This window comes from Grus americana, chromosome 9, assembly GCF_028858705.1.
Source record: "Grus americana isolate bGruAme1 chromosome 9, bGruAme1.mat, whole genome shotgun sequence".
In the NCBI taxonomy this organism is placed as follows: domain Eukaryota; kingdom Metazoa; phylum Chordata; class Aves; order Gruiformes; family Gruidae; genus Grus; species Grus americana.
In genome coordinates this window covers 15,174,920-15,194,052 of record NC_072860.1, presented here as the reverse complement: position 1 = coordinate 15,194,052, position 19,133 = coordinate 15,174,920, and the positions used below count along the sequence as shown (strand labels likewise).

Genomic DNA, 19,133 nt, shown 5'->3' with positions numbered 1-19,133 from the left:
TGGTTTGAGTGCATTTATTTTAGGAATATCATTGCAATATTAAACATTAAATATCTTAAGCATTTGCTCTGATAGAATTGGGTTGGGTTTTAATTTTCAGTCATGGAGACCTAGAATATAACTAATGCGTAAAATCTAGCTCTCAAACCCATCTCCGCAGCATTCTCCAATAACTTTAAAGCAGAAAGGCTGCTAATAACCACAACTTCTGAAGATGATCCCTCGCTGAAGCCAGTTGGCTCATGTACATAAAGGAAGGGAAAAGACAGAACTGTTTTAGGGAAGATGTTACTGGCAGGGGGCAGCTGGAATGCCTGAAGTCTGCTTGGTGCCCAGCCTCCAGACAGAGTAGCTGCACTCTTGTTAGTGTAAACATGGTCTTTGATGTGGTATTTCAAACTCTGCAAATAAAATTGGTTAGTTCGACGAAGCTTAACTCATCCCTGCCACTCCACTTCCAAACCTGGACAGCGTTATTAACCTGCTACATCATGCAAAGGCAGACAAGCTGCCCTGTCTGTGAAAACGCTAGGTTCTGCAAGTGACGATGAGCTAAGAGGGTTCACCTACTGTTGTTCTGAGCAGAACAATGTCCGCTTCTTCCAAGCTGCAGCGGATGCAGTTTGCCCACACGTCCCACTCTGGCTTCCAGTAAAACAGCAGCAGCAGAGCCCCACAGGACAGGATGGATCCAGCAATGCACAAGGCCTTTCGGCAGCTTTGGGTTTTGTAGCCAAAAATCTCCTGTACAGTAGAAAGAAAGCATTCTTTGTTAATAAGTTTGACCTTGGTGTTTGTTCATCAGGAAGCCCAAAGCTTATTGAAAAGAAAGGCTGGTGACTGAAGCCCTCCCTCATAACTGCTCAAGGTCATTTTTGGAAATGAGAGTTTGCTAATTGATACTACGCAGTTAAGAATACAGCAGAGCTGCTGAAAGGAGGATGCTGCTGGGCTGCTGCTGGCAGAGGAGCGTTCTCACATCAGCTCTCCCAGGATTAATGAAGAATTAACTCCAGTCTGGAGCTTTTACCATCAACACTGCAGCTGACCCATCACGGTGACACCTCTATCTGCAGTGCTAGCACCAAACGGCCCTGCCTGCCACCGAGGATGACGTCTGCATGCAAACTTAGTGCTGACTGCTGAAATCTACCTTGCAGCAGGGGCACAGAATCTGCCTCAGGGAAAGAAAACTGCCAAGCCCCAAGCAACTCCTCTCAGGTACCAGGTACTGTACCTGCTGGTGTGTTATCTTCCACCACATACATCTTATCTTAAAAAAATAAGAAAGGACTCTTTTTGCTCTGTACGCTCTCTTCTTCCAACTTACTCCCCAGGTTGTCTGTCAACTTCCCTGCTTGTCCTTTCATTTTGATAGCCCAACAGTCATCTGTCCAGTGACGCTCCATCGTCTGTGAAGGAGATTAAGTCAAGTCCATAGCTTTAGTTTTTCCCCTTGAGAAGAACTTTGGATTTTTGTACCCTTCGGTACACAGCTCTCACAGCAGTGAGACAGCAGCCTTGGTAGGTGCCAGCCTGGCCCTGCAGCCCTACCCCCACCCCCCTCAGCAGCCATGTGTCTGTCCCTTTCTGCTTCCCCATAGGCACCACGGCAGGAACCCAGGCAACCCCCACAATGGGGCCCACTTTCTGTCACCCATGCTGTGGTAGATTGTATAAAAGTTTGTTAGGAAAAAGAACTTTGGTTTAAGGCTGAGGTGAAAACCTAGAAAAGGAGATGTAATTTGTTTTGTTGCACCCACTGCTGGAAAAAAAAAAAAATCTATTTCTTTCCATAAGGTGCCTCCATTTCTGCTGCAGTGATTCATTTGTTTTCCTATCCAGGGAACTGTCCAGGCATCCCTCAGCTCCCTTCTCCACTCCAAAAAGCCCAGCTCCAGGCAGTCCCTGTGACTTCACCCTAGGGCTGATGGTGAGGACAGGAGAGCACCGGTGCTCAGAAGCAAGCAGAGGAAGCAGCAGCATCGCAGGTGAGCGACCGTGGTGCTGCCCTGCCCGAGCCTGGCCCGTCGCTCTGGCACCAGCACAGATGCTGCCAGCCACCCACTGCTCATGGGTGCTGCAGGAGTGATCCCACGCCATGACGCAGGTGAGATGCCTCACCCAGACCACAGGTAACAATTACCCACTCACAGGGCAGCGGGTGCGTGAGGCACCAGCCCCAAGGGGCATCAAGTGCGCCTGCAGGCGTAGGCAGAGGTAGTGAGTAAAAGGAAATGTTCTTGCATGTCTGCTCATGACTACACTCAACATTTTTTTCTAGAATAGTTTGCCAGCTAAAGTACACAATATGGTGGGATAGAACCTACTGACATGGCTTACGTAGTTGAGAGGAGGGGGAGGAAATGGTGTTTAAATAATAAAAAAAAGAATAAAAATGAGGAAGTGCCACATCTGAAATATGTCAGGGAAGTGCCAGAAGGATGACTGGTGCTTTACAGGAGAGTTTGCAACAAAGCAAAGCTCCTTGGAGAGGGCTTGTACTAACGATTGTACTGGTTCAACTTCAAATATAATTTTCAAGTGATTTAAAGGCTTTGGAGCAAGCACCTATTTAGGTTTAAGAGAGCAATTAACTTGATTTATCTGAACTCTGATCATGATCAACATAAACTAAGCTGAAATCAATGCTGCTCAACTGAAATAAAGATAATCACGCAGTTCTCATACCAAGTTAGCAAAATCCATTTCAAACCAGGTCTGTAGCTTTTAGATGTGCAGCCCTGCTGTACACAAACTATTATTCCTTCAGAGGCCACAGAAGTTTAAATCAATAACTACAGATGGTGCTTTCATGGTGGGAGGACAAACTGTGGTGCCCACAAGTAAGGAAATTCAAGGTGATTTTCATTCACTTGCTTTTTCACTGCAGGATTTTTATAAATACACTCCAAGTGCAGGCCTGGAAAACAAGGAACCTGTTATGGGGGTGGCTGCAGTGACAGGAGGTGTGTGGGACCACAACTCATCCATCCCCACAGGGACGGGAGAGGATCAGATCTGCAGCCAAAGGCAGAGGGAAGGCTGGGGAAGAGCTGTGGATTAGTGCCGGGTGAGCACAGGGCCAGGAGTCGCCCGTGAGAGCATTCGGGGGTTTCTAACTCGGGCTGGTGCCAGCCAGTGGGGCTCCAGCACACAGCTACACACTAAGCACCGTGGCTGAGGAACCCAAAAATGCATTACACATGATGGAGGGCGATCAATAGAAGTACATTGTACGTGTCTAAAAGGACTGGTTTAAGTAAGCAGAGTGGTGCTGTGAGCTCCTGACATCTGGGGTGCTGGGGAGGTGCCCCTTCCCACAGGCTGCAGGACCCCAGTACAGTCAGGTCATGGTGGGACCTCACCGCTGTGCCGGCACGGGGCCGGGCAGGAGCCCAGTCCTGCTGTTACAGGCAGGAGCCCAAGCGCCCCGGGGCAGAGAGATGGCCTCGGCTGGTGCTGGCAGTCTGGGTACGGCTGCAACATGTGGCCAGTCACCTGGATCGCTCTGCACAGACGAGGTACAAAGGCAGCCTGTGCTAGTGCACAGCCTGTTCTCAGAGCACACACACTGGGCGTGCACACAGTACTTAGGAGGAAGCACTGAAGGCCAGAGCTGAGGGAACCCACGTTCACGGCTGATTTACCCCACTGAGCCTGTCCCCGGTAAGAAAGGTTTCTCAAGAAGTACAATACCTGGAAACAAGGCTGCTCCAGCAAACAGGACTGCAGGAAGTTGTATTATGAAAGCCACAACTCAGCCTGACACAGACAACCTTGTGCAAGGCAGGCTTGCATCAGCAGCATCCAGGGCAGAGCCAGAGCCCATCTCTGCCAGCAGGGTTGCGGCCACAGGCTGGATGGGGCAAGATAGGTGTCTCCTGGAAGCGGGTGCAGCTCACCCGGGGTGCACAGGCTCCCAGCTAAAAGGATGCTTGTGGCAACAGCCTCACTCCATCCACCCATGCACCCCGGCCCTCCATCCTCATCAGGGAGATGGCATCCCCACTGCTTCTTATACAAGTAGAGGCAGGCATTGTGGGCCATAGCCACATGCCAGCTAGTGACCCCCTGAAGAACACTGTCTGGAGCAATCAGCATGACACAGATGATCCCTTGTTGACTCCTTACCTGTCTCCCACAGCAGATTTTTCATTTTGTGCTGGATCCAGAGTGCTGCAACTGGCCTGAAGCTCCCTAGTCTAAAACAAGCTCACATGAGCAGCAGTCAACTCCCAGCAGGAATTTACTGAAAGCAACCAGGGAAGCTGAAGCCCCACCACTATTAGTAGCCCTGCAAGCAATCCTGATACAGAGGTGCAGGTGTGCTCTGCAGGGCAGGATCTCTCCCACCTGTGCATGCCCTGAGCACCTGCATCCCCCATGACGGAGGCACTTTCTTGGGCAAACAGTGACACTGGAGATGCTGGGAAGCACCTGCTAGCAGCCTCTGCTTGCTGAGGACAGACGCCTGTCCCTGGAGAATGTGCTGCTGTGCTTCCAGTGCATGTAGCACGTATAGATCTCTAGCAAATACAGGAGTGTCAGGACTATGTTTTACACCTGTGCAGACGCATCTACTTCTGTGCCCCGTCTGTGCACTGGAAATATCTAGATTCCAGTTGTTCCTTGCACAGAAAGCTGGAGGAGAAAGTCTGGCTCCCACCCTCACCAAATTCTGTGTAATCATCCCGTGTTAGCAGGTAGAGGAAGAGTTTCATTGTGTTTGCAAAGCACTCAGTGCAGCCCTTCCAGGCTCCTGCACATAAACAATAATCAATCACAATCAAAGACAAAAAGTAGATTCAATTAACATTAATAAAAACCCTTGTATGGACAAATCAGTTCCAGCTGTAAAAGACTAAGAAACAAGGAATTACTGCCATGAGAGCTGTGGCAAACCTGCTTCCCAGACCGGCTAAGCAGCAAAGACCCTTGCATTTCAGAAGTGATTTAATCACTACTTCAGAGAATTGTCCAGGGTAAAACTCATTTGTAAGCACTTTCCCTAGGAGTTGTTTTCTGATACATGATGACCCGGTAAGCAAAAGTGTACCCATTAGTAGAGATCCTCACAATTAGGATGGAAAAGACAATGGAACAGACAGTGGGAAAAGGGACACTGTTCCCTGGCCAGATGACTTCAGGTGGGCAAAGAGGTCTCCTCCATGTTTTGTGCCCTGGACTGAAGTAGTATGTTCCTCACTTAGCTCTTTGCAAAAATCAGTCTCAAAGTCAGCAAGGACTGATCCAGGGTTTTGCCTTCACCAAAGCTATGTTGAAGAGACAGCGCTTGAATGAGTGGAGGCAAAGAAGCAGCGAAGGCACATCCAAAACGGGCACACAAGGAAACCAAAACCCAACACGATCCCCTACTTCTTACCAGCTCATTTTCTTCATCCTTATTGAGGAGCGCACAATGATCCTTCCAAAGTTTTTCCTCCATCTGACCACGTTGCTTTCAGTCCTGGATGTCCTTGTCGGTGGGATCCAGCAAAAGGTGAACGCAGTTACAGACTTGAACTCAGGCCAGTGTTAAAGTCAGCTCTCACCATGGTCCTGTCTGCTGCCTTTGAAAGCCTCGCACAGTGCACACGCTTCTTATTAGGCTCCCAGGAGAGGGAGGAAAATCCACCCTCACGTGTAAAGCCCTTAAATGCCTGGCTTATGTAAGCTGTGTGTTTCTCTGCCTCCTGGCTTTGCTGCACTCACCAGGGTGGGGCTGGCTGGAGCAGAGTTCTGGTGGCCAAGGGAGGGAGGACATTTGCCATCCTGTGCGGGGGAGATGCCTCTGTGCAGGGCTCGGAGGGAAACTGAGGCACATGGCAAGAAGGGTGGGAGAGTGCCGCAGCCCCGCGCAGAGATGATCCCAGAGCAGCCAACCTAGAGCCGGGAACCACCTCCAGTGTGTCAGAGAGAAGCATCTGCCCTGGGGAGATCACAGTGTCCAGGCCTGGGCTTGGTTTCAGCGCAGTGGAGGTGCATGCTGGAGCAGTGGTTTTCACGTGTGGATCCAGTCTGAACTTCTCCACTAGCTCTGGGCATCGCCTCAAACATGAGCTTTAGTTCAAATTCTGCCTGAGTTACCAGGAAAGAGCAACAAGGCTGGATGACACCTTTGGAGAAGCCCAGCCGGGCGACACAGGACCCTTGAACAGCGTGCAGTGTGAATCCCTGGGAGGCTGAAAGAGATGGGGCTCCAACCAGTCCCCCTGGCAGGGACAGCAGCGGCAGGCAGGCTTGGGAGCCCCACTGCACATCTTCCAGTCTCTCGTGTCCCAGCTCTCAGTGTTGTCAGAGACATTTTTCAGGCATTAACCTGAAATTGCTCTGTCTCCCCCCATTCTCCTTCTGTCACAAAGTCTGAAAACAACCATTTATCCAAGCAGGAAAAATGTGCTGTGTTATTGTCCTGGAATGAAGTACATCTTTGTGTGAATAGAGACAATGGCTCTGAGTTTGCTCAGATCCCTTTTGGCTCAGCTACAGGGAAGCAATTCCCTACTGCCAATGAGATCAGGAGATTTAAACTCCATAAAGAGACACAGTCTTTGCACACAGTGTATTTCCCCAGTGATGGCAAATCAGGAATTCTTCCAAATTCTTCTTCCCCCAGGTGGGAGAGAGGACGATGCCCAGGGACTGCAGTGCAGCATGTCTGGAGTCCTGTAAGATTCTCTCAATCTGCAGCTCCATCCTGGAAAGAGCTCCAACAACTGAGGGAAGCACCTTTCCCTAGGCAGACTACTAAGGAAATAAAAGCATTTATCCATGTTTCTTCTTTTTGAAACAGAGCAAGGAGCGGCCAGGCTGTCTGGTCCTAGGATGGCCAAAGAGCAATTGTCATTTTGCTGCACCCTGAATCTACCTGGGGCTGGCTCTGCATAGTCCAACCAGATCCATCTTTGGGGGGTTCTGCCAGCTGCAGTTGTGTCCATGAAAGAGCAAAGATGGACCAAACATTGATGAATCCTGAAAAATCAGGGAGTGGTGGAAAAATACATCTTTTCCTTTTCCTTTTCCTTTTCCTTTTCCTTTTCCTTTTCCTTTTCCTTTTCCTTTTCCTTTTCCTTTTCCTTTTCCTTTCTCTTTCTCTTTCTCTTTCTCTTTCTCTTTCTCTTTCTCTTTCTCTTTCTCTTTCTTTTTTTTTAATGTAAGTATTGTCATTTCGAACTGTCTAAAGCCTGAATTGAATCAGATTTCAATGTAAGCAAACAGTCCCCCTTTGTCTCTGCCTCTCCTCTGAGAGGGCATTGGTAAGCTCGTCCACATTGTTCTGTACATCAGCCACTGTCATGCAGCTCCCTGGACATGATACGCTTGCAGTCATCCCACTCCCTGGATTTCAGAAGCAGTGCCCATTTCTAAAGGTCTTGTACCTGGTCCTTACACAATGTCCAGCTGTGTCCTTTGTGGACATTCTGGTGGCAAAAGGCTTGCACACAAAGAGATAAAGTGCAACCCACTGTAAGTAGGTGATCACCTCCTACCAGCCAACGCCTCCTGTAACTCTCCAGGGGAAGGAAAACTCAAGAGAGGTATCATTAGCTGGGTGGTGTTACTAGTTCTATTTTGATCATCCAGGGTGAGGTGTGTTTCATTTACAGGAATATGACCTCCAGTCTCTGGACCAGAGTCTCAGCAGTTTCCCTCAGCAGGATGCTGTGCTGGTTTTGGCTGGGATAGAGTTAATGTTCTTCAGAGCAGCTGGTATGAGGCTATGTTTTGGATTTGTGCTGGAAACAGTGTTGATAACACAGGGATGTTTTTGTTACTGCTGAGCAGTGCTTACACAGAGCCAACACCTTTTCTGCTTCTCACCCCACCCCACCGGTGAGTAGGCTGGGGGTGCACAAGGAGTCGGGAGGGGACACAGCCAGGACAGCTGACCCCAACTGACCAAAGGGATATTCCGTACCATGACATCCTGCTCAGCACATAAAGCTGGGGGAAGACAAAGGAAGGGGTGGGGGGCGTTCAGAGTAATGGCATTTGTCTTCCCAAGTCACCGTTACGTATGATGGAGCCCTGCTTTCCTGGAGATGGCTGAACACCTGCCTGCCCATGGGAAGTGGGGAATGAATTCCTGGGTTTGCTTTGTTTGTGTGCGTGGCTTCTGCGTTACTTATTGAACTGTTTTTATCTCAACCAACGAGTTTTCTCACTTTTATTCTTCCAATTCTCTCCCCCATCCCAGCAGGGGGGTATGAGCGAGCAGCTGCATGGTGCTCAGTTGCTGGCTGGGGTTAAACCACGACAGATGCCCACCACTACCACCACAGCCTGCGCTTGCAAAGTGCTCCCCAAGCTGTGTGGGACACCTGCAGCCCCAATCCACCAAGCTGTGGAGCCAGCACCTGAAAAGGCAAAAAAGGACTCAGGGAATTACAGGCCAGCCAACCCAACTTGAATACACAGATGGATGTGAGAGAAAATTCTTTAGCAGTCAGTTTGTAAGTACCTAGGGGATAATACAGTGATAAGGAGCAACTAACATTGATCTGTCATGGGAAGATCCTATCAAACCAATCTCATTTCCTCCCTGACAGAGAGATGCTCCAGGGAACAAGAAAGCAGCAGCTAATGTGCCACATTTAGGCTTTTGACAGAGGTCCCCATGAGATATGAAGATACTGAGAAATAGGATTCTTTTATGATAGGCTGAAGGGTTGAACCCTAAGTAGGTATCAGTGGTTCGCTGTCCATCCCAGGGGACCCAAAGTATTCATGTTTTTGTTAGCAGCTTGGATAACAGGATGGAGAGGACAACTGGAAGGTGTTCAGGACACTGAGCTGATCGAAGCACCTGCTTTAGAGGAAAGAAACAATGCAGCACGATTTTGGGATGCTGGCCAAATAGTCTGAAATGACCGTATGAAAGTCAGTAAAATGCAGCACTTAGTAGCTAGAGGAAGCAAGTACAAAATGGTAGCGGCCAAGCAGGTGTGTGCCAGAGAAGGAGATGTAGCTAACTGCAGGTTGAGTCTCCTCTTGCCAAAAATGTGACTGTCATTCTGAGCCACAGTAGCAGGAGGCTGGTGAGATCTGTAAGATGGAAGAAAATTATTTCACTGAACTCGCTGTTAACAAATCCTCAGCTGGAGTTCAGGCTCTAGGAAGGTGCGACCTAAATGGCAAGAAATGAGAAGTCTGGAAAACATGAGCCATGAGGAAAAGCTGGATAACTGAGTTTGTTTAAACAAGAAAAGAGAAGGCTGAAGGGAAACATAATAACTCTTGTAATACACAAAAGAAAACAGCCAACTATTTTTCTTCTCCTATTCTTATTAGAGACAAGGAGAAATCAGACTAATTTCTCGTTAGATTAAGCAATTAGATTTTCAGAGTTAGTTTAGATATTCAGGAAGACTTTCTAACTTAAAGGACAGTAAAATACTCAAACAGGCTACCTAGGGCAGGGGGAAATCTCGTACAATAGAAGACTTTAAGGAAAAGCAGGACATAATTTGCCAAGGATGATCTAAGGATAAGTAGATCTTGCCATTTATTCCTGGGACCAGCCAAGCTGCAATGAGACACCTGCACAGCAGTGTTTGTCAGGACTTACAGTTCTCCAGTCCCACCTGTATTTTTTCTTGTGTATTTTCTGCTGATTTTGTATTTCTCCTGATGTTCCTGTCATTCTGTCCTCCTCTTTCTCCTTCCCTGGGCTCTGATCAGGTTTGTTCCCAGCACTGGTAAGTGTCTGATACCAAGTTATTATAAAAACTTAGCTGTATTGAACACCTGAACAATGCTATTGAAAAGCAAAGCCATTTCAAACCCTTTGTCCCAGTGCTCAGCTGCTATCAGTTACCACCTGGAGCTCTCACCCCAAGTGCCCTTGCTCTACCTCCACCCACTGGGCCCCAGCCATCTCATGGGTTGGGTTATCTGAGTGCAGACAACTACATGTCTGAGATTGACATTTTCAGAGCTTTTAAACAGACCACAGGCTTAATGACTGCATTCTTCACCCCACCTGCAGGCAGGGGAGCCAAGAAGGTATTTTTACTTAGAAGCTGTTCAGGTTTGTCCTGATCTCTTGAGAGGCGTGGATGAGACACGTTGTTGGTAAGCACGATGAACTTTCCAGTAACAGCCAAAACGATTCAAACACTTGCTGGCTCTATAGGCACTGTGCACAGTTTAGGTATCAGAGGTATTATGGCTGTACCAGCACAGCACCCACTCTGCACTAATCCAGCATCCTGGAGAGGACAGTGGGTCAGTCCATGTAGGAACTGCTCTTACAGGGCCAGATGCCTCCAGCGCTGGGCTAACTCATCTCCTGCGGGCTCAGGGGAAGCGTGCTGCTCTGTGTGGTGGGGAAGCGTGCTGCTCTGTGCAGTACTCCCTTCAGTTGTGCGCACATGGGGAAGAAAGAGCTGGAGAATTGCTCCAAAACATGTTGCCCGTAGCAAAGCAAACAAAACATTAGGACCTTCATGCAGAGGGGCTGAAAGTTGACAGGGGGCACGGCATGATGCTTTGTCTTAGGGCAAATGGATGGATAAAGGCATTTCAGAATCACTGCTGGCTCCTGGTCCCTTCCCCCAGGTCTGTTCACCTGACACGAGCACCCGCTGCAGTTCCTGTGACCTCTGCAGAGCTCTGCGGCTTTACAGCAACAGGCAGCTCTGCTCAGAGGAGCTGTTGGACACTGGCTGGCATGTGTGTGGTGACTGCATACAGTAGTAAGACTTTGTTCATTGAAGAATGGCTGAGGGAGCATTGCTGGTTTTCATGGCTTGGAGCTACCGAATTAAGATTTACCTGGCCTTGGGTGGGGTGCGAGAGGGGAGTAAGAGATAAATGAAACATGTCTCCTGGTCTCTGAACCGCTTCCCAGGTCCAAAAGCACTTCTTCCAGCACCTCCCAAGCAATCTGTAGGTTCAGGAGAAAGAGCCTGTTACTGTTTCCTGATGTCCTCTTTCTCTCTCCAGCCTCACTTTCTTCTTGAAATAGGATGCTCCTTTACCTGAAGCGATCTATCATCTGGGCTAGGAGAAAGGCTGGGGAATTACACAGGACAGTGGGAGGCTTTATTCTGACCCTGTCTGCTAATCATCTAGGAAGTTACAAAGAGATTTATTAATGTGATGTAAACAAGACATATGGATGGATCTTTCTTGACTCCCTTTTACCTACAGTGACCTATACTGAGTAATGAAAGCTATGTCAGTGACAAGCCGCTCCTGTGGTCACCAGCCACAGGGGACACTGTGAAAACAGGACATTCCTGAGCAGGGACAAATATGCTTTGTATTTCAGACACAAGGACATTTTTTTCCAACATGAAGCCATAAAAGTGAGAAACGAGTCCTCTAAACTCAGTTGTGGGCACCAGACACCTGCAATATATGATAAGTGAATTTCCTTTCCTTGAACTGGGTGGTCCAGGTACCAGCTATTTGTGCTTTCCTTTCCTGGCTGATCCTCGGCAGGTACTTTATCTCCGCAGCCTCCTCTGTAATTCTCCCGAAGAGCTGTTGTGCATCAAGTTCCTTAGACAAAAGGTGCTATGTGAGTGGAAAGCTGGTATGTCTTGTAAAAGGTTCTGGCTTGTTAATATTATGTACACCTACAGCTATTACTGGCAAAGGTCTGCATCTTTTAGCTTGAGCTTTGTTCCTCCGTTGGTTGTGTGCACTGCCAAGCAGGCTGAGCTCGAGTGCTGATCAGCAGACAAAAACCGTGATGACTGTATCAAAATAAATAAATGGGAAGGACACAAATAAAAGTGATTTTCTTTTTTCATTAACTAGGACAACTGTATTTCACAAGGAAAATCAAATTTTGCAATTAGCTGTTCAGAGTGGCTGCATGGCTCAGTGGACTGGCTGTGCTCCAGGGAGTCTGCCCCTCTGATTTAGTTGCAGAAAGCTAACCAGGATGGACAGTGTCCGCTGGCGAAGACCACTGGGGGTCTTTCCAACCAGTGTCCACTGCCAGTCACAAAAGGAGAAAGTGAGCCTGGAGCGTCATTCCTCTCGGGGATTCTTGGCTGTTTGGATAGCTTGGACTGCAGGCGGGGACTGTGGAAGCCACATGCGGGGCTGTCAATCTGTCTCTGCCCTTACGCATCCTCGGAATTTGCAAAACACCCCTACAAAACAACTCTTTTCATTAAGTGGCTACGTTTTATTTCTATTTCCCTACTGTTCCGTCAGTGTTACAAGCTGCGAGTGCCAAGCACCAAGTTCAACCGCTCAGACAGAACTGAGCGCCTACGCTGTACCCACCTCTCTTGCCTGCACAACGTGGGGATGGGCAAAAGGAGCATGGCAGCTGCCTGCACACGGACTGTGCAGGCAGGAAGCTGCTTGTCGCCATCCTGATTTCCAGAAGTGTAAGATCCTTTCAAATTAGAGAGACCCTCAAAATGCAAAATGCAGAGAGGAATACTAAACACACTTGAAGCTTTTATTTTTGCTTATTCCTCATTCTGACCCTAAATACATTCCCAGTCCAAGTTTGAGGGGAGCAGCCCAGCACTGGGATGTGGACTGGGACCTCTGATGTTCCACCAGAGGTGAGGGAGCAGAACACAGGGGCTTTCATGTGTGCATATGAGCTGGTTTCTGCAGCAGGGACGTGCCTAACACATCGCATCTCTTCTCGTGGCCACCAAGTTACGCTGTAAAGCAGTTCAGTGCAGCTGGGACGCACTGCAGGCAGGGCTCTGCTGTTCGAACTGTGGCTGACACCACTGAGGGAAGATAATAAAACCTGTCCCAGTATGGCTGGAGACATTAGCCTTGCACAGGAAGATGGAACACAAGACTGACATCTTAAAGGGTGGCAGAGGTTAAGTATCATCTCGCATCTGAACTCTGTTCTCTTGCAGGTAAGGCTGTATTTCAGCAGCAGGCAAGCAGGTCTTTATCTTGTCGACCCTACAAGCGCCACAGGTTTGCCACGAGTTGGTACTTCATACTGTCAGTTGTGACATGAACATAAATTACATGCTGAGTCTGCAATGCCACTGCAGCTGCCAGTTTATCACATGCAGCAACGTATTTCTTGTGTGCGGGAGTTCATAAATAGGACAGTGAGTTTTGTCTCCAAGGAAAGTGTTAGTGTATCTCAGAGGATAGCAGGAATAACTCTGCTAACCTGGTCTCTGGTGTCTCCTTAAGCTGCAAGAAGTGCATAGAGCACCTAGCCTTCACTTCCCAATGGATTTTGCTGCAAACTGGGAACTCATGCTAACTTTGCAGACACTTTTATGAATAAATGAGAACCATTTCTGCTGTGTGTCAAGTTGTGTGGCTTTGTGGCAGTTATTTACCATTAAGTAAACTGCAGTAGGTAGGAAGGTATTTACTCCATTTGCTTATGTCAAACTTGTCTAAAATTGGGGAAAAATGCTTTGAGTCAAATAAATGTTTTATTCAAGTTGAAACTTTTTTTTTCTTTTTAGAAAAATATTATTTTTTTATTCAAGGTAAACAGTGTTCAAACACTCTCCTGGTACAGACATGTTGAATCAAACCAATCCATAATCTCTTCTGATTTGCTTTTGGTTTTCCACAGCTACTTTTTACTCTAAAACACCAAAGGAATCTTTACCGTGACTCCCAACCTGCCTGATTCTCTGGGTTTCTGTGCCAATGCAAGAGTACTTCCGCATCAAATAGTGAGAACGTGCAGTCCCCAGCACTGAAGTGCTCCGAAGTATCCCTCAGCCCCACCCAGGAAAAGCACGGGCAAGCTCCAGCTGTGAAAAACAAATTGTGCAGTCAGTTCAGAGGGGACAACTCCCCTGCAGACCTTATCCAAAGAAGGAATTGTTCCTCTTGGTCCAAAGCCTCCCTGACTGATACCTTCTTCTTTTACCCAGCTGGGGACTGAGATTGCAAAGTATGGTGAGCAGGAAGCCAGCCTAGCACCAAAGGGCTAACAGAATATGCACTGGCAGAAGTTGCTTTTTTTGAGCGGATCAAACTTGCAGAAATGTGCAGTGCTATTGCATTTATGTATGGCATAAAAGCGGCACAGCAGAGTGAGTAAAAGTCAAAGGTTAACAGGTGAGGGATATGAGTGAATGACACATGGTGTGTAGCATGTGCAATTATGGTTGGAAACCAGGGCCAAAACCTCACATGGTTCAACTTAAGAGCATGCCATGGAATTTAATAAAATTATTCTGAGACCTACCTGGCTGCCTGTCTTTTAATTCAGGCCTTAGGCCCTTGGAGGGTAGTAATCCCTCCTATGTCTGCTTCTTTTGGCACTGGTAGACCAGGAGCTGATGCCAGGCAGCAGCCCAGCTGTGCAGCAGCAGCTCTAGTAGAGCAAGCTCACACCACAAAGTGTGTAGGCCCACAGGATGAGATCATAATTTGCAATTATCATGTGTTTCATTGTACTTTTTAAAAATGGATATCCCAAGCAAATACCTCCCTCAAAAAAGAATTGTTAAACAATGAAATCATTCTGCTCTGTAGGCCAATAGATTTTTCACCCAGAAAATGCAAGTACCACATGTTTTAAACTGAGAAGAGGACAAACAGGTTGCCCGATAGCAATGAGCTAGCAATAGAGCTCTGCATTGTTCCCATCATGGGAAGAGATTAATGGTGCTGGGAGTGGATGCTTCTAGGCGGCTTTTGGTATTTGCAGCTCCTTCCAGCTCCACAAAGCTTAGGAGTGACAAAAGGAGTAGAAACCCCAACAAACACCATGTAACAGTATCTGAAACCCCAAGAGCTACAGGAATCCCAGGACCTGTCTATGTTCAGCAGCTTCTATCAGGAATGAGTTCTACTTGTTTCCTCAAGGGGATCTCTCCAGAGGAGTGCTGGTATCTGAATTAGCCACTTCTCATTCAGAGGAGCCCCCACTGCATAATGCAGTTCAAGAGAGGGATGCAGCAATGAGCCATTTCAACCATGAATACTTTGCCAGTATTCAGCGAGCTGTTCCATTTACAGCTGGCAGCATTCAGACATGGGCAAGGGGACAGGAGAAACACTGTTGTAGCTTTACGCTACTGTAGCCAGCTTTGCTGCTTCCAGTTAATTTAAAAATAAGCCAGAGCTGGTTAGTCTCAGAATGGGGAGTCCTTCCTCTTTTCTTATTCTCTGAGATAGTCCTTCTACAGCCAACTGCAACTGTCCTGGACATGTGTCCTCTGCAGTTTCCTTCAAAGTGTGTCCTCATTGCTGTCAAACGTTGGATTGCTATGGCCTCCCATATTTCCCTGTATTGATATTGCCACAGAATCTGAGAAGAAGGTTTCATTCAGAGGTGGCCAAGCTGAGTCCTGCTCTAACACTTGCTGCAGCCTCTTGTAATGGCTCTTTGAGTGGTACCGGAAGGTCTTTTTCAGCAGCAGCCATAAGGGTCTGTTCTCAATGACAGCTTCCTGTAAAAGCAAGAGCAAAAGGAGGATTCTGGAGGACCTGGACAGCAGTCTTCCATCTTCATCCTACTCATCCACATCCCTTAAACAGCATTTTGCTGACCACTTCTCATATCAGTTCCACCAGAGCTCTCCACCAGAAAACTGGGACGAGCTCCTCCTGACAGTCTTCAGGATCTGAGTAGAAAACATCAAAGAATGCCCATATTTCTCTAGCATGGGGCAAGGCCTGTTACATCCCACTTACCAGAGGAAAAAAAAGGTGGGTAGCCTTGCATTCCCTTATATCTGATCATTCAGATGTGGGGCTTTGAGGAATGAGTAAGGGCGAGGTAGCAGCAATGGCTCCTGTTTTACTAGATACTCCCAAGCTGGGCTGAGGAGGGGGGAGAAGAGAGAGACCTGACCCTTTCGTCTCTCCCATTAGTGCTGAGAGGTACATTCAATGAAGCATCCTCACCTCAACCAGGAAGGACACAGCAAGTGTGACTGCAAGCATTATCACCATGGAGATCCGCCACGTGGTAGGGGTGCAAACGAGCTAGGAAAAAAGCAGGAGAAGCTGTTCAACAACATGTGTGCACACTAGACACTGGTGGGCGTTTGTGTCATCATTTAGGTTGGAAAAGACCCTCAAGATCATCAAGTCCACCTGTAAACCTAACACTACCAAGTCCACCACTAAACCATGTCCCTAAGCACTACATCTACATGTCTTATAAATACTGCAGGGATGGTGACTCAACCACTTTCCTGGGCAGCCTTTTCCAGTGTTTGATAACCCTTTCAGTGAAGAAATTTTTCCTAATACCGAATCTAAACTTCCCCTGGCACAACTTGCTATTTCCTCTTGTCCTATTGCTTGTTACCTGGGAGGAGAGACCAACACCCACCTGGCTACAACCTCCTTTCAGATAGTTGTAGAGAGCAATAAGGTCTCCCCTCAGCCTCCTTTTCCCCAGGCTAAACAACTCCAGTTCCCTCAGCTGCTCCTCACAGGACTTGTGCTCTAGACCCTTCACCAGCTTCATATCATCAAAAGCCAGAATCCCACAGTGGCCGTACACTGCTGATAAGCCAATATTGCTATTTGTCTTCAGGAATTATTGATAAAGACACTTTTAAACTTATGATGCAGCAAAGAAAACCATACTCCAGAACTGCAAGAGGAAATCTAAATGCTTCCTTTCTTTCTGATACAGGAAATAGTTTGAAGTCTGAGTATTTCAGCTCCAAACGCAGCTCCAGCTTCCCACAGCTGGCGGCACTGGCTTTCTGGCTATAGCTCAACTTATTTTGGAGATGCTGCCCAGATCCAAAATTCCGATCAGCAGTTTCTCCAGGGTTTCTTTTCTTATTAGTTTCTCATTGCCACTCCCTCCTTTTCTCTTCTCAGCAAATGCAGTGTGTTCCCTCCAGACAGCCTGGGAGTTTTGCAGTTCTCCCCAACGGCATTTTAGCCCCTCACAGCTGCAGCGCTGACAATGTCCTGTGTCACCACAGTCCACAACACGACTAAGACTGGCTTTAAAGTGCCATCTCGTGGCAGATTCTTTAACTGAGTCTGCCTGCTGAGCCGCTGCTCTGGAAGCAGTTACACGGTGAGGCAGCTTTAGCTGGGCTGCTTGGCATTCAAAATCCAGGTCCATTTCCCTTGACTATATTTCTCTTTCCATGTTTCATTATTTCCATTTCTAAATCCACTTGCTAACTGTCATGCAAAGATACGGGGCTGGAAGCAGCATCTTGTTCAGTACTTGTTATCCAAAGCCACCACATTTCATTGTTGATCACAAATGTACTGAAAAAATAGCTGTGTCTTGCTTTTGTTGTTTTGTTCCTGTGACTCCTACTACAAGGCTGTGAGAGTGTTGCAGTGGAGGAGGTTAACATCTCCCAGCCTCCACATACTACTTGCCAGGTCCACTGACAACCCTGTCCTACGGCTGACGTAGATCTTATCCTTCCCTTGCATTTCCCCTAGGATGGATTTGCACAAGGCAACTCCCAGCTCGCATTCTGCCAGACTAAATAAGCCAAGCCCTACTGGTATTTATTAATCAAGGATCAAGATAGATCTTCTATTGCCATGACAGCCCCACTAGTGCTTCTCTATAACTGTTCTAAACCCAAATGCTGCTTAAGGAAACTGCGGGCTGTCTGAAATTTGAACAGGGAGCCTGAAAATACTTGGGACTGAGAACTGAGAGCTGCTGTGAGTGCTGACTGGCAGGTCGTCTTTGCAAGAGGAACTGTGTGCATGGTGCACACAGGCTGAGATACACAAGTGCATTGTGCTTTAGTTTAAACTTGCAGAGCCCAGCCCCTTTCTTCTCCTGGCCTCACAACTATCAAGCCACCAACATACCAAGTATGGTAAGCTTAGTGATGTTATCTTCTGCTGCATGGACAATGCGCTGAAACAATCAAACGTACATGTGTAGCTGTCCAGGTGTCAGAATGCACAGATCTTAGTTTGGAGCTACCATATCTCTAGAAGGTTCTTCAATCCCATCATCTAAAAATATATTTCTTTAAATTTGATTTGTCTTTAGAGGTGCCATGTACCCCTGCAAAAATCTGTGCCTTTTGCTAAAAACAATCCCAGTGCACTTACAATGGGACTGGTAGTAGGAAGAAAACCCACCTTGGAACAATACTCACATCCATCTTAGAGTAGAGATCATCAATATCAGCAAACACCAAGAAAAGGCAAATGCCCAGCTGCCCTATGAGCACCAGTATGAACACATCTGAAGGGACAAGAACAAGCAAATAAAACCACAGGTTTGTGAGCAATCTCAGGTCCTTGCCTCTACTACAGAAGACTGTAATCATTTTCTGTGTCAAACAGTCAAAAAAACCCCCATAAGATATGAAGGAACTTTCAGGAAAAGAAAAATGAACAGAGTAAAACCCCAGCTTTACTCAGTCAGGCAGATATACGTAAGGCTGGGACAAGTCTTGTAGCCATGCATTTAAAATGCCAAAAGAGTATTTTGAACATTCAGTCTGTCCTCTCACGTCTGACAAGCCTTAGAGCCTTCCAGTGAGTCTCACGGAGCTCAGTGTCTCCTGTCATTCAGAAAAATGTCCAGGATGTAGTCTTGCTTTTGTTGATACGATTAGGAACTCTGCCCTCAATTTCAGTAATATCGACTTTGCTCTTGATCAGGATTTAAAAAGTCTAAGTATTGGAGAATCCATAGGCAAATGTTCCAATGATGAGTAAATTAATTTTTTCTTCAGCTGGCATGCACCAAACTTCACCTCCCCAGCCACTCACGCTGGTTTTGCCTGTTTCTGGGAGACTGATGACCCACTCTCCTGCTATCTGGGAGGAATGTCCCTTCCTCTTACTATATCAAAAGCCATGAAACCTGCAGCATTAATTTAACTCTCTGGCAAAAAAAAGAACTGAACACAGCTTTGCCTGAGAGACAGCTGCAGGATTTGTCCCACAGAGAAATAGAACAGCTCTCCTATGCCTCACTGCAACTTCCAGAACTGCCACAATCACATGTGCTCATTTTCCCTTCACCTGACAGTCTTTCAGAGGCAGAACAGACCTACTGGATTTCACTACAGTCCCTTCAGGTTATTGCCTCTTTCAATGTTTCCTCTTTAAAGAAGTTATTGGTCATAAAATTAGCAAATGCTAAACATCTCTGGTTCTGGAAAAGGAAACAGGGCCTCTGCAAATCCACACATTTCATTGTATGTTTTCTTCTGAGATGGGCCCATAAGAATGCCCTGAAC

At 47.2% G+C, this 19,133-nt stretch overlaps 2 protein-coding genes across 5 annotated transcripts in view; both read right to left on the bottom strand.

Moving 5' to 3' along the window:
- The window catches only part of LOC129209796 (probable cation-transporting ATPase 13A5), a 33,549-nt gene extending 27,919 nt beyond the window's left edge, over positions 1-5,630 (bottom strand). For all 3 annotated transcript variants that reach the window (XR_008578216.1, XM_054834759.1, XM_054834760.1), the window contains exons 1-2: positions 5,387-5,630; positions 571-744 (exon numbers count right to left, since the gene is read on the bottom strand). Coding sequence is in view for 2 of the 3 variants with exons in the window: in XM_054834759.1 (XP_054690734.1) it covers positions 571-744; positions 5,387-5,449 (237 nt within the window). In the remaining variant the exon portion in view is untranslated. The remainder of the gene's footprint in view (positions 1-570; positions 745-5,386) is intronic.
- A 7,818-nt stretch (positions 5,631-13,448) lies between these two features.
- Positions 13,449-19,133, bottom strand: part of LOC129209795 (probable cation-transporting ATPase 13A4) — a 46,870-nt gene continuing 41,185 nt past the window's right edge. For both annotated transcript variants that reach the window (XM_054834757.1, XM_054834758.1), the window contains 3 exons: positions 18,039-18,127; positions 15,835-15,915; positions 13,449-15,377 (listed from right to left, as the gene is read on the bottom strand). In XM_054834757.1, coding sequence (XP_054690732.1) covers positions 15,156-15,377; positions 15,835-15,915; positions 18,039-18,127 — 392 coding nt within the window. In that variant the 3' untranslated portion in view covers positions 13,449-15,155. The remainder of the gene's footprint in view (positions 15,378-15,834; positions 15,916-18,038; positions 18,128-19,133) is intronic.